The sequence below is a fragment of the Prorops nasuta genome, unplaced genomic scaffold (assembly GCF_024137725.1).
Source record: "Prorops nasuta isolate Cenicafe-Biocafe unplaced genomic scaffold, Cenicafe_Pnas_1.2 PNAS00006, whole genome shotgun sequence".
NCBI classification, from domain to species: Eukaryota; Metazoa; Arthropoda; class Insecta; order Hymenoptera; family Bethylidae; genus Prorops; species Prorops nasuta.
In genome coordinates, this window is record NW_027116803.1 from 7,009,981 (window position 1) to 7,023,760 (window position 13,780).

General features: G+C 34.2%; 3 protein-coding genes across 5 annotated transcripts; 1 reads left to right on the forward strand and 2 right to left on the reverse strand.

Moving 5' to 3' along the window:
* Positions 1-6,043: 6,043 nt before the first annotated feature.
* Positions 6,044-9,138, reverse strand: LOC136774133 (activator of 90 kDa heat shock protein ATPase homolog 1). 3 transcript variants are annotated; one of them, XM_066728243.1, is made up of 9 exons: positions 8,972-9,138; positions 8,455-8,538; positions 8,283-8,362; positions 8,006-8,199; positions 7,808-7,928; positions 7,658-7,740; positions 7,443-7,577; positions 6,516-6,751; positions 6,044-6,447 (listed from the first exon to the last, which is right to left on the reverse strand). In XM_066728243.1, exons 2-9 carry the CDS (start codon positions 8,532-8,534, stop codon positions 6,363-6,365), a joined length of 1,014 nt encoding a protein of 337 aa, XP_066584340.1. In that variant the 5' UTR covers positions 8,535-8,538; positions 8,972-9,138; the 3' UTR covers positions 6,044-6,362. The 3 variants fall into 3 exon arrangements, with proteins under 3 accessions (XP_066584340.1, XP_066584341.1, XP_066584339.1); XM_066728244.1 differs by having other exon boundaries at positions 8,924-9,138; XM_066728242.1 differs by having other exon boundaries at positions 8,740-9,137.
* Positions 9,139-9,679: 541 nt separating this feature from the next.
* Positions 9,680-10,842, forward strand: RpL27 (ribosomal protein L27). Its single transcript, XM_066728045.1, has 4 exons — positions 9,680-9,748; positions 10,242-10,472; positions 10,547-10,683; positions 10,762-10,842. The coding sequence occupies exons 2-4, from the start codon at positions 10,254-10,256 to the stop codon at positions 10,808-10,810; spliced, it is 405 nt and encodes a 134-aa protein (XP_066584142.1). The 5' UTR covers positions 9,680-9,748; positions 10,242-10,253; the 3' UTR covers positions 10,811-10,842.
* A 525-nt stretch (positions 10,843-11,367) lies between these two features.
* DCTN2-p50 (dynactin subunit 2) lies at positions 11,368-13,559 on the reverse strand. Its single transcript, XM_066728044.1, has 9 exons — positions 13,347-13,559; positions 13,207-13,275; positions 12,990-13,126; positions 12,812-12,923; positions 12,578-12,732; positions 12,268-12,511; positions 11,996-12,172; positions 11,822-11,924; positions 11,368-11,750 (listed from the first exon to the last, which is right to left on the reverse strand). Exons 1-9 carry the CDS (start codon positions 13,380-13,382, stop codon positions 11,572-11,574), a joined length of 1,212 nt encoding a protein of 403 aa, XP_066584141.1. The 5' UTR covers positions 13,383-13,559; the 3' UTR covers positions 11,368-11,571.
* Positions 13,560-13,780: the final 221 nt, after the last annotated feature.

Below are 13,780 nucleotides of genomic sequence, written 5' to 3' on the forward strand. Positions count from 1 at the left end.
AGGTTCGCGAGGACCCTGCACTGGACTGTGATGCGAAACGCGAATCCGTGCAAGATTTTCCAGCCAGGATAATAGAGTCAGGTGGATGCTGGAGGAAAATTGTGGGTAGTTTCAGCTGGATCGGTGCATCAAAACAAGTGTCGTCCTGCTTTATCCTACCTAAAGTGGGTCACGCATATAACTGCTCCGAGACTGGCCTGATTCAGGCTTTTCGCTAGTTTTGAAAACACACGAACACGGACACACACTTAAACACCCAAACTGTCTTCTCTCTTGGCATTCCTCTTTTACGAGGCACACGCGCATTTCCAGAAAATTGTACTTATCCTAAAAGCCTGCTAACAAGTTTACCCTCGGCAATTACGAGTCTCTGGCAGGAAACGCCTCAAATTCAAAGGGAATGAAAACAGCAAAAAGTGTGTGCCACGAGTTGAGAGTATCAAGAGGGAGAGGGACGGAGAGAGCGTGTGGGGGAGAAAAAAAAATATAGAAGGAAAGAAACGAAAGATCCCTCGGGCGAGTGGTGTAAAAAATGGCAAGATTGGACACACAGAGTGTATGGAAGGGTGACTAGAGAGAGAGGAGTTTCCTATATAAAAATCGACGTTCCGTCCGTGATTTCAGAAAATTCTGATCCACTCTGACCCGAGAGGAATTTTTCATGTAAAAATCGACCACTCGTACGGAGAGTCAAGAAAATTCTGATCCGCCCTGTTCTTCTACTAGACAGAGATTGCGTGTGTACGTGTGTGTATGTGTAAGAGAGAGAGAGAGAGAGAGAGAGAGAGAGAGAGAGACAGAGAGTGTAATAGATATTTCTTGAAAGAGAGACAGAGGTACACTGTATACGCGTGTGTGTGTCTGTAAGAGGGAGCGAGAGGCAAGAAATAGGAGTTGGCTGATCCAACAGAGATTGGCGAGGAAACTACCAGAGATAAAAAGCTGGTGTGTGTTAGAAAATTATGTAGTTTGCTATAGAAATCCCAAGGAGAGAGAACAATAATAGAAATACTCACACGAGGCAGCTGGAGATGCAGACTGAGACAAAAGCCGAAGCTTTCATCTATCACCGACGATGTGCGCCAAGTGGCAGACGGCATGATCGCGTAAACATGATATCGCGCGTCCTTGGTGAAATCCCAGTTAGCCAGTCTCTCTCTCTCTCTCTCTCTCTCTCTCTCTCTCTCTCTCTCTTCCTCAATAAAAGACCATTGGGCGAAGCTAGGAGCGACCGGCTTCTTCTTCTATTGGTTAAAAAAATTCCAATGAGAGAGTAACTCTCTCTCTCCCTCCCCCCTCTCTCCAAGCCAGCCCGAAACGTCGAGGTCGCTGTCGTCGGGAGTTCCGAGCCGACGAGACCGAGGTTGAAAACACTGGCGCACACCGATCGACCGATTGACCGACGTAAGAGCCTCGACACGGCGGTTTTTTGCTGCCCGGCACCTCCTCACTCCTCCCCCCCTCCCTCCAGCCGATTCATCATGGATGGTCGCGCACGCCGGAGATGCAGAGTTCCGCGACGAAAATCTCCTCTGCGAGAGCGCGCCAGTCGACGAGGAGGGCTGCTGCGGGAGCTGGCGAGTCGCTGGGAGGTCAACGCCGAGTGATTCAGTCGCTCCGAGGGAGGAAACCACCCCTGCTTACACACCTGCGCTCGCTCGCCTCCGATACGCGCACGCACACGGTGGCAACCGTCGGCTCGCCTCGGATGCTGCTGGAAGTTCAAGCGAGCCGAGAGTAGCGCCCGAGAGCGGGATGGAACTGAACGAGAGAGAGAGAGAGAGAGAGAGAGAGAGAGAGAGAGGACCTCGGAGAGAGGAGAGACGTGGATGGTGGTGGGGGTAGTGGGGTGTGCTCGTTGTGGGGCGGGATATTCCGGGCGATGCTGAGTGTTAAGGGGGGAGGAAGGGGGGGGGGAGAGACTGGTCGAGTAGTATGTAGAGATACGAAGGAGAGAGAAATTGATGGAAGAGACAAATTGAGGAGAAGGAGGAATCGGGAAAGAAACGGGATGAAAAGGGAGGGGGCAGGATGGATGGAGGGAGGAAGACGCGAAAAAAGACGGAAAAAAGGGACGAGGCTGACAAAACTGAATGTCCTTACAAAAGTCATAGGTCAACGACGGAAAACACCGGCAGCGTCCAACAAGCTTACAGATTGCTCTCTCATTGTTTTATTCGATGATAATGGAAAAGTGGGACGACGGGGCGTGTCGCCTTGAATTTTCGTCCAAATGTCAGTTTCTGTTTTTTTTTGTTGTTGTTTTTCTTCCCTTTGCCCCCTTCCAGGCTTCGTTATCGAGCCGGACCGGACTCGGTTTCACTGGCCTAGAAATAGGCGGCAAAACGGTCTTTCAAACGCGACGCATCAAGCTTACGACGGCTTATCACGCCATGCCATGCCATGCCATGCCATGCCACGCCACGGAACGCGCGGCGCGGCATTACATTGATTTTGATTTTCGAAGGCGCGCGCGCATTTCGCTCGATTCCTACCCCATTCATAGCGACAACTTTGGTCCTGCCCTTATACCAATACTCACAATTCTCTCTTTCAACTCGTACCTCCGATTTCTCGCTGTTCGTTTAACGCTTCTTTTTATTCCTTTGTTTTGTTGCTCTTTTTTATAAATTTTCATAGAGGATTTTCACGGTAAACATTAATTGATCGGGATCGTCGTTGGATCGTTGATCGTGTTTTTCTCTATTTTCTTCGGTAATTGTGTCATTCGTAACGTTTATTAATAGCGAGAAATTATTAACTGTACTTAACAATTTTACACTTTTTCGTTTGGATAACGTTCGTTTTTATCCTTTTCTTATTACTCCTTTTTATGCACTTTAATCAAGGATTTTCACAGCAAATGTTAATTGATCAGGATCATGATTGGATCACTGATCGTGTTTTTATTTATTTTCCTCGGTAATGATGAAATTCATAAGGTTCCTCAGTAGCGAGAAATTACCTGTCCATATAAAAACCCTTTCCCATTTCGAATTATCACTGTACACGGAGCCTTGTTGTTTATTAAATGTCAAAAAAAGCTGATAAGAAATGTTAATTCTTCAATGTCAAAGCTTTAGAAAATTGCGTTATATGTAATATAAATCCAGCGACTGGGTCACCGATTCGATTTCTTTCATCGTTTGATACTATCAAATTCATAACGTCTTCCAGTATCGAAAACTTTGGTCCAGCTCTTATATACCAATGCTCACAGTTTTCATTCTCTTATTTATACCATTGAATCCTCGCTTAGAAGATTCTCAGTATCTGCCAAAGAGATTTGTGCTTTCTTATTTTTGCTAAACTACAGTTTCTCTCGATAAAGTAAAACAAGAATTCGATGGAAAATGTTTATTCGTTAACGCAAAAGTTTCAGTTAGTAAAGTTTCAGATAGAGCGACTGGGTCACCAATTCGTGTTCTTCCTTCGCTCGATACTATCAAATTCATAGTATTTTCCTGCAGCGAGAACTTTGGTGCTGGCCCATTTATTCCCTTTATTCTTGTTTTTCTTTGTTCGTCAAAAACTCTCTTTCTCATTAATTCTTGACAAATTACTAGCAAATTACTTTTTTCGTTTTCAAAATTCAATCCCCTCTTTTTTCTACACTTAATATACGATGGAAATCAATACTCGATCGATCTTGAACGATTAAAATTTTCTGGCCATTTGCTTGGTCAGATTTACCTATTATAGAAATTAATGACTAGCGTTAATTAGATGTTAAATATCGCTTCGTCGATATTTAGTAAAACGGAAATAGTCCCGCTATAAAGTGGATCGAGATCTTAATTGAATATTGAAAAATTAATTTACGGCGATATTCCGTGCCTAAACCGAAAGCGGTCGTGGTTAAGCTGGTTAGTCTCTTGGTACCCCTTCCCCACCTCTGTCTATCTTTCTCTTCATCTCTCGTACAATAAGAGAGAGAGAGAGAGAGAGAGAGAGAGAGAGAGAGAGAGAGAGAGAGACAGAGTTTCCCCCTACCGCACACTCGCGGTTACTCTTGATTAGAATCGCCAAAGCACTCGTGTTCTTCCATTAAAGCCTTTCAAATACTATCGATTTTTAATTTAACCCCCCTCCCTACCCACTCGTTCCAATTTTAATCTTCCCTGCAAACCTTAACAATTCACGACTAATGATGACCGTTCAAAATTAATATTGAGAAATATAATATTTTACTTGACAAGATTCTACACTATATAATTATAACCAAGTTCGCCGAAACTGATATCTCTTTTTTCTAATAAAAAGATGCACTGCAATTATTTTTCAGTTCACCTCTTTAACGAGATAGCATATAGAATGTCATTTTGTTCCTTAATTTGTTTCAATTAATTATTGTGTAAAAAATATGTATAATTGAACCTTGGGTACGTTGTACAGCACGAACGAGGTACATTGTTCGCTGAAAGTAATATGATGGTGAAACAAGAAATTTATAATACGTTTTCAAGTTTTAATCATAAGTATATTACAAAGTGCTCCCACCGAATTTTATATTATGCTTTCACCGGATAAGCGATGAAAATTATTCTGTCAGACTCATCAAGAGTCTTTTCTCCATATATACGAGTCTGACTATTATTGCATGTTACCACTTGTTAGCAAAGTTTAAGCATGGTATACGAAATTGCTATATAAAATAGCTAAATCATTTTGTCAAAGTAACAAAATTCTATCTGAGCATAAACTATAGTAATATGTAAAATAGGTAATGTGTATATTAGAACTTTGTTAATCAAAAGTTATTACAGGAAAATTCTTCTATTGGGCAAATCTTAGTACATATTAAGTCAGAGTGACTATTAGAAAACTTCGTATTAAATAAAAGTTTGTTCTAAATAACTTTTTAAATAAGGACTGGAGTTAAAAATATGGTAGTTGAGATTTTTTTTAACTATCCCATAATTATTGTGTATTTTTTTAGTAGAGGGCTTAATAACAAGTGAAAGTGAGGATTAAAAGAGGGAGAGGGAGAGGGAGAGGGAGAGGGAGAGAGAGAGAGAGAGAGAGAGAGAGAGGCTGCAAGTAACAGGCAACATCCGATTCTCTAAAAGCCGACATGCGATCAGTGTCAAGTGTAAAAGCAGCTGTGTGAAACGGTGCTAGAATTCGATAAACTGTCAGTATTGCCCCCCCCCCCCCACCCCCTCTTTTGCTTGCTTCCTGTACCTTTTGTCCTAAACAGAAACACGCGGTGATGTATTGCAAATCTAAAGGTCAAATCAAGATATGTGCAAATGTTCACATCCCTTAAAAATTCTGAAAACAAAAAATAAAAATTATTGTTTAATTTTTTTATATTCTATTACTTCATTTTGTAGCCGTAAATACGGTAGGATTATTATAAATTATTCATCCAATTTTAAAATCTTTAAATATTTTATACCCAATTAATTATTCTGATTGATATTGAAAATAATTAATTTTAACGAGAAGGGAGATTAGTGTTAAAATAAATAATCAACCACACAATTTTTCTTGTTAGCTAGCATAACAATCCGAGAATAGGTACGTTGGATAACAAGAGAAAAGCCGAAGAATAGAGGGATCACTTTGCGTCCTTTCCGAATGTTTCCGTTTCTCTGAGAGACGTTCAACGTTCAACTGCTCAACGTGTCACTATCTATCGCCACGACCTAGTTTTCCCTTGGAGGGCCGAAGCGGAATACCATTGTGCACTACTCTGACGCACAATCGTTTCAGCTCAACAAAACAGATTTGCTTCACCGTATCACGAAGAACAATATACATTTCCATACCAACCGTAATATCAGGCTACAGCCAAAAGAAAGTGGGAACAAAAAGGAAAAGATCATATTGGAAAATTATTATATATACGTTTATAAAAAACAGATTTATGACTGAAAACAGAATAACTTTACTCGGTCACAAGATTATTATTTCAGATTTGCAACAATTAGTTTCTACGAACTCGTAAAAGAAACGAAATCTACCAAAGATTACCTCAAAATAATTCACATTTAATTCTAAAGCAAATTATTGTGATTCAGGATTAAAAATCACAGAAGATTTTTCGTTATCTATTTCACGCATCTTTTATTCTAATTGCATAATTTCATTAAATACATCATACATTAATCAAGTACGACATATAATTTATTCGTAATTCGATTTCATCGTAACTATGTCATTGATTTAAGGCGTAGAAAATTAATTAAAAACGAATGAATTCTTGTGCTTAGCTCTGAGTAGCATTCGTTTTTTTCGCCAAAGGTCTCTTGCTCCAGCTATGTAGCATATATGCTCTAAGCCAACCAGAGCGCTTGCGTGATTTTCGCAAATAGTCTACTTATCAATAAATAAATACAATTTAGAGTGAATTTTAATCACATAAAGTAGCCAAAGCCAAAGGTTCGTTTTATAGCATCCCAGTAGTATCTTTCCCAATTTTCCTTTGTTGCGTCCTCTTCGCTGTAATTAACATTACGTTATTTCTTATATATTAAATACATTATTATATTATATAGAATAGTTTTTACCTAGTAGGAACATTAGTTTGGGTTAGATTTACTTCTGTATGGTCATTTTTCTCCGTTATGTTGATATTTACTTCACTAAAATGACCGGCAGGCCATTGTTTACATCTCCATTTTTGTGTTATTTTCGAGGGTGAAAAATCAATCATTTCCCCATAAATATTGCCGCCGAATAATTCAAACTTTCCACCTTTCTTCAACTCCAGTTTTACAGGTCCTTTTGTAAATGCTTGCATCATCTGGAAGAATTACAGTTTTCAATTGATATGTGTGTTTCTTAATTAATTATTATATAATTTATTGGCTTTAAATTCGCTATCTGATTCTACTGGAAAATAAATTTTTTTTTTAAAAAACTGTTTGAAATAAAATTTATATGAATTAAAAAAGAACATCACAGATAGTATCACACATTTAACTTTGCAAAATCATTCAAAGCTCATCTTGACTGTTCTAAATACGAAACCCTATATATTTTTTAATATTCTTCTAGCTTAGCTCAAGAATTTTCCAAAACACTTTTGAAATAATTATGCCATACAGCCGTTTACGAAATATATTGATTGGAAATTTTCAATTGTAAATAGATGAATGATACGCTGCTTTAACCAAACCTATACTTCTGTGCAATCCCAAATTGAAATAATTCATAAAAAACTGAACGAAATTATATGTTTAAAAGTATTTTATAATGTTTTTGAAAGTAACCACAAGAACATGTAAAAATGTATAGTGTTTGATTTAAAAAAATCAATAGTACCATGACCTTCAGATGACTAAGTTCAAACCTACAATATCATCCAATGTCACTCTCTACAAAACAATTTTTTTGCAAAATTTTCTTCAAAACGCATTTGTTTCCAAAATAATTAAATTGATAATTTTCAAACAAACACATTATCTAATAAAGAACTTATAAACAATATTCACCTCTATTGTAGTAAAAACATTGTAAAATTCTTCAGCTCTGCATTGAAACTTTTGCTGCTGTTTGATTGTAGTTGTGGAAATTTTATAGCCTACTTTAGTACTATCTATTGATGCTACAGTTGAATCCATATGCACCTGAAAATTTGATAAAATTTGTTGTTTTATATGAAATATTTATTCCAGGAATATAAAACAATTTGTAGTTTTCCATTTACCTTAGCTTTGAAGCCTGATGTTATGTTTGTAATATTTTCTTTTATATTATCCTTTTTAGGAAGAATCATTCCTTTTGTAAATTCTATAAAATAACAAATAAGAACTTTTTGTGTAAACAAAAGAACTATTGAATTCTAATAATTTCTCACCTTCTTTCAATGAAGAGACATATTTCCTTAACTTATCTCTTATCACTTCTTTTCCTTTTGTATGCAGAAAATGTTTGATTTTTTCACCTTCTTCTGTACTATCTTTTAAAGTGAATTCAATCTGTAAAAAAAATTAATTTTGAATTACAATTTTACTTAAAAGAAGATATATACGAAATAAAAAAACGATATACTTACATCTACTTCAGATATATCATTTTCTTCTGATAAATTTGGAATATTGATTTTTCCTTCTATTGATTCATCAGATGTTTTTTCTGCTACCCACTTTAGCACTATATTCCATTCATAAAAGAAAATAAGCTTTCCTTTCCTGTTGTTAGCAACTGCTTCTCCTTCACATTTTTCTACTTCTTTCACCGCACACAAAACTGAAATAAGAGGAGCTATTTTACAGAAGATACATTTAGAAGATAAAAAACTTTCAAACTACATTATTTGATATTAATCTTACCATCGTCCCCTTCAATTTTCATATTTGTAAATAATTCTTTAATCTTTTCTTGAGACCAAGCACATGCATTTTTTTCAGTCCTGTAATGTCAAAAAGTAAAAAATAACTAAATGTATCAATTAAATTTTTTAAAAGAACTTATTATTATTAAGGTAGTTCAAAAGTTTTTTACCAATGCCAATTATTGACATTTGTAGCATCAGGTCGTTCCTCTACAATCCAACGAGGGTCTCCTTCTCCCCACTTAGCCATTTTCCTGCACAGCAAGAAGATATAGCTAATATAACATTCTACAATTACATGGAAAATTAAAATAATATTTCCTGATACGTAAGTCATCTAAAGTAGATTTATGTTAATGCCATAGTAGAGTGACATAGTAAAAATTTATACTATTAACATTTATCAACTTATACCACATAACCTTTCTAAACTGAATTACAGAAAATTGGCTTACCTCGCGTTTTTTTTAAAGAAAATTCTAACACTTTATACTTAATTTTTCACTGATGACATACAAATTTTATTTCAATATTTTATTTTTATTATAGTTTATCAAAAATTAGTAAGCTTAATATAGAATCAATAAAAAAAAGCGAGATAATATACGTTATGAGATAGAAAATATTTAAACAGTTTACTCGAAAATAATTCAATGACGCAAAAATAGGCAAAAGTGAATCTCTCACGTTAAAGAGACCGAGTGACTGAATTCATATTCTTCCTTCTGATTGCTTGCTGCAGGTTCGAAAACATTCTGGAAATTTCGACACCATAGTCCATAAACTAAAATTTTCTGGATTCACCTAGCTAGAGAGATCGGAAAACAAAACTATTGAGGAATACATAGGGACGAGGGTCAATCAGTCAATCACTCACGATTATCTAACAAAATGCATATAAATAAAATATATATATATATATCCTATATAAGTATTTTTTACTTAGGTATATCTATAATAATAAATTATATTTTATAAATTGTCCATTTTTATAACAATCTTAGGCCCGGTTCCACAAGCCTTTTTTGATCTGGATTAAGTTAATTTTGCTATATTTTATGTCACATAAAATATAGCAAAATTAACTTAATCCAGTTTAAACAAGGCTTTTGGAACCGGGCCTTAAAATCACTTTCGATTAAGATTTACGTTTTTAACGCATTTGTATTTTGACAATAAAATGCACAAAAATGAGAAAAATATAATTTTCAGGATTATTGTATATATCTTTATAATATTGTTGGTTTAAAATTGTTTGTTCTTGTGTAAATACCTCTAATTCTAATAGATTACAAACTCAAAAATAGAATAAAACTAAACCGGAAAGCGCATGCGCAAAAATGAGATATCTCAAAACGACTGTAAGGTAAGTTTGTCAATCTAGTATTTTTTTATCGAAGACTAAACAAATTGACTGACGAAAGTGAGGTTAACTTCCTTTTTTGTGGTGTGAAAGCCTGCAAGGTGTGTAGTTGGAGAATTGAAAATTATAATCTAAATTCATCCAGAGTTTCATTAAGTTTTTTAAGGAATAAACTGACTATTTACAAATAAGAAATATACATTAATAGTTTATTTAAAAAATTTGTTATCTTTATAGTAGTTAACTCTCTTTTAAACGTGGTTTATTTCAGGTCGTTGATTTTATTGTTTCTCTGTTTAGTAAATAAATGAATTAAGTAAAAACAAGTTAAACCTTATTTCTTGAATGACACAAGTGCATTTAATGTATTTCGTAATTAAAATGTTTTCTGCATTTTGTAAAATTTGTAATACCATGCGTCGCTCTAGGTTACGTTTAAGAATGTTTACATTTTTAATAATGCATTGACATATCAATCACTTTTTTTGAAAATATATTCAATAACACTAATAGTTGCATTAATGAGTGTTAGAAACTCATTTAAAGATGCATGCTACAACAAACTTTATACATTATTTTCTTTTCTTGTTATAGCACCTTACAAAGATGGTGAAGATAATGAAGGTAGGAAAAGTTGTACTGGTCCTCAGTGGCCGGTACGCAGGAAGAAAAGCTATTGTAATGAAAAATTTTGATGATGGCACAACTGAAAAACAATATGGACATGCAATGGTAGCAGGAATTGACCGGTATCCACGCAAAGTCCATAAAAGAATGGGCAAAGGCAAATTGCACAAACGCTCCAAAATTAAGCCTTTTGTTAAGGTAAGCTTTTTTCTAATAAATTAAATAAGAAGTAGATTAATTAAATTATTTACAATTTTTTGACTGTCTTTTAGGTTTTAAATTATAATCATTTAATGCCCACAAGATACACTGTAGATTTACAGTTGGATAAATTTCCTACAAAGGATTTGAAAGATCCAATGAAGAGGAAAAAGGTCAAGTTCCAGACCAGAGTTAAATTTGAAGAAAGGTAAGTACATTAATTCATTAAATCAAAATTTACTAAGTTCCATGTAATTTACACATGCTTGGTTTTATTTTATTACAGATACAAATCTGGAAAAAATAAGTGGTTCTTTCAAAAGTTAAGATTCTAATTACTTTCAAATAAATTTCAAATAAACCATTATGCAGTTTAATATTTTACTCTTAAACCCTTTTCATGATTAACAAGATCTATAATATTGAATATAATTATTGATTTAGAATATGGGTAGGGGTAGATATAGATATATGTTAAAAAGAAAGATTTATTTGTAACTATATAAATGGATGGTAAGTTTTTTTGATAGGTAGCTAACTTCAAGAACAAATTTATCATTAAGAATTATACGATTACAAGTTTATAGTGAGTCATTTTTAAATCTGTAGTACACACTATAGGCTTGTTTTAATTTTACGAAACGATAAAATTTCTGCGTCGTAGTCGAAATTTAGATTCTGCACAGAGATGTAACGGCTCACGAATGATTTTTTGTGATATTGGAATATACCTTAAAGTAAATTGTGGGAGTTTAACTTTTAGCCTAAAAATTGTCACAATCAGTCAAATGTTTAATTTGCCTGGCATATGATCCATCATTTGTGTCGAGATTTAGACTAATTGGAAAGCATCCTGTGTAATTTTCATTAGGTAAATTAATATTCAAATTGATCACGGGTGATTTTTTTATTAATTAGGTACATAATAAAAAACAATGTGGTTAATAAAGGTTTTGCACATAAAGAATCTGCACTTTTGTATCTGAAGGAACTAGATTAGAGAATATAAATTAATTTTTTATATATAAATATAAAACAACTAATTAGTGCATGTTTACATATAAAGACTAAAAGGATATATTATTAAAAATAGAAATTACTTCTTAAGTTTTTTTACACGTTCATCAAGAGATTGCAAATTGTTCATTATTGTTTCTAAATTAGTAGCAAAACTATTCTGCACTCCTTTTAATAAACCTTGATTGTTTTCCAAATCTGTACTTATTTGCATCTGCAGTTCTGCTAATTCAGTCAATGTTTTTGCAAAACCAGCAGCTAAAAAAAGTTTTCGTAATAATAGAGATATAGCGCAGCGATAATTAAGTTGAGAGTAGCAATTTTTATACCTTGTTGATGTATACCATTTAAGGCAACCATTCTATTTACAGTTTGAGGAAGTATTTGAGACATCATTTCAACTTTCTTTGTAGTTTCATACATTTCAGTGATCTAAAAGTTATTATGTTTTACATTTAGTTTCTTACTATTTTAGATGTAAAAAAAAAGATTTATAATTTTACTTTTTGTTCTTGTTCAGAATCTTGAGCTAATGTAGATTTCTTTTGAACCACGTTATCCATCTTATGTATTAATGTTGATAATCTACTTTCAATACCATCTAACTGATTAGCATCCAGTAAAGCAGCTTTTGCCCCAAGTTGCTGCACTGCTTCTATGATTCCTTGTGTTTTAAGATTCTATACATGTACACATATAAATTTCATTAACAAATAACACTTGGTAAAAGTGGATGTGGTAACATGTTGCTTCAGTTCTGTGACATGAAATATACCTGTGAAAACTTAGCAATTTTATCATCTCCTGAACCAATAATATTTTCTAGGCAACAAATCCTTTGCTCTAGCTTCGCAATTCTCGCTATTTCTTGCATCCTTGCCTTTTCAGGCACATACATCATTTCATATTTTAGTACTCCTGGCTCTGTCTCTTTTCCAGATTGAGTTTTTTGCTTTAAATTTAATTTTTCATCAGTGGGGACAGTGTTCTTAAATAATTCAATCTCAGAAACCAATTGCCTGAAATAAGAAATTTAGTTAGAACAATCAGTTTGAATTACACTTAGTTCTTAGTATATAACATACTTAATTCTAACTCCTTGTGGATCTGAGAAAGATACTAGTAAATCTGCTCCAAGATATTCTTCCAAGTTTAATGAATTTAATTGTTTTCCAATTGAATCAACTTGTAAGATCATTTCTGCAGTTGATTTATCCTCTTCTTTATTTTTAGCTTTCTCCTATAGATTTTAATATAATATATTTGAATTACTTTTATTGTAAAAGAATTGTACATATTAAATAATAATATTTTATTACCTTAATCTCATTTATTTCTTCATATAATTCCTTAACTTCACTTTGTAATCGCTGCAGCTTTTGTATAGGGGTTTCTTTTTCCCCCTCTCCAGGTGTTTCCCAGCATCCAAAACTAAGTATTATAAAAAGAGAATAGGAAAAGTATATAAAGTTATTAAGATATTAAATAAACACTTACATTTGATATCCAGTTCTAGGTTTTCTAGTGATACGCTCTGAGAAATCTACATGTTCACTAGATATATTTTTATCTTTAAATTTATTAAATGCTTCTGAAGGAGTTGTACGTATTCGTTCCACAATTTCATTTTCATCCTATAATTAAATTTATTATCAGAAGAAATTTCAGTTATGATAAAGAAGCTCTAGTTTTTGCAAATACTAAGATATACCACCTCTGAATAAACCTGTTGCTCTGATTCTGGTAGATCAGTCGTTTCATAAACATCACTTTGATCATATGCCTATAACAGAAATAAAATTATAGCTCCAAGTAATAGGTTAAATAATATACCAACATTTTTACACGACTTACAATTCCTGGTAGATCAGCATATTTAGGGTTTGCCATTTTTGTGGCCAATAATAAGCGGCATACAGATAGTGCTTAAACAAAGTTAAATAATACTGGATGTTATAAATATCTTACAATTCGTTATGTAGCTTTCATTTGACACTAGATATTTCAGGTAAAATCCGCAATCTAGTTGCATTACTAGCGCCAAGCAGCTGTGGAGTGTGGACTGTGGCTGGCTGGTACATACTCAGGGTCAATTCGACCAAGTAGGCTAGAGCCCAAGTCTGACTTAAGTTGGTATAGTCCCCGTCACATTAACTATACTAACTTAAGTCTGACTTGGGCTCTAGCCTACTTGGTCGAATTGACCCTCAGAGACGTGACTCGAGCTCGACTCAGGCAAAAATATATAGTATATGTAACGTAAACTATAGTATAAAAACTCGACTCGA

Bases quoted from the DNA above. Each gene is read 5' to 3' on its own strand.
- LOC136774133 (XM_066728243.1), bottom strand. From the start codon at position 8,534: ATGGCTAAGTGGGGAGAAGGAGACCCTCGTTGGATTGTAGAGGAACGA. The intron at 6,752-7,442 runs GTGAATATTGTT...TAATTCTTCCAG, and splicing joins ATGTTTTTACTACAATAGAG to ATGATGCAAGCATTTACAAA. The intron at 6,448-6,515 runs GTAAAAACTATT...TGTTAATTACAG, and splicing joins CAAACTAATGTTCCTACTAG to CGAAGAGGACGCAACAAAGG.
- RpL27 (XM_066728045.1), top strand. From the start codon at position 10,254: ATGGTGAAGATAATGAAGGTAGGAAAAGTTGTACTGGTCCTCAGTGGC. The intron at 10,473-10,546 runs GTAAGCTTTTTT...ACTGTCTTTTAG, and splicing joins AAATTAAGCCTTTTGTTAAG to GTTTTAAATTATAATCATTT. The intron at 10,684-10,761 runs GTAAGTACATTA...ATTTTATTACAG, and splicing joins AGAGTTAAATTTGAAGAAAG to ATACAAATCTGGAAAAAATA.
- DCTN2-p50 (XM_066728044.1), bottom strand. From the start codon at position 13,382: ATGGCAAACCCTAAATATGCTGATCTACCAGGAATT. The intron at 13,276-13,346 runs GTAAGTCGTGTA...TTTCTGTTATAG, and splicing joins ATGCTGATCTACCAGGAATT to GCATATGATCAAAGTGATGT. The intron at 12,924-12,989 runs GTAAGTGTTTAT...TATAATACTTAG, and splicing joins CCTAGAACTGGATATCAAAT to TTTTGGATGCTGGGAAACAC.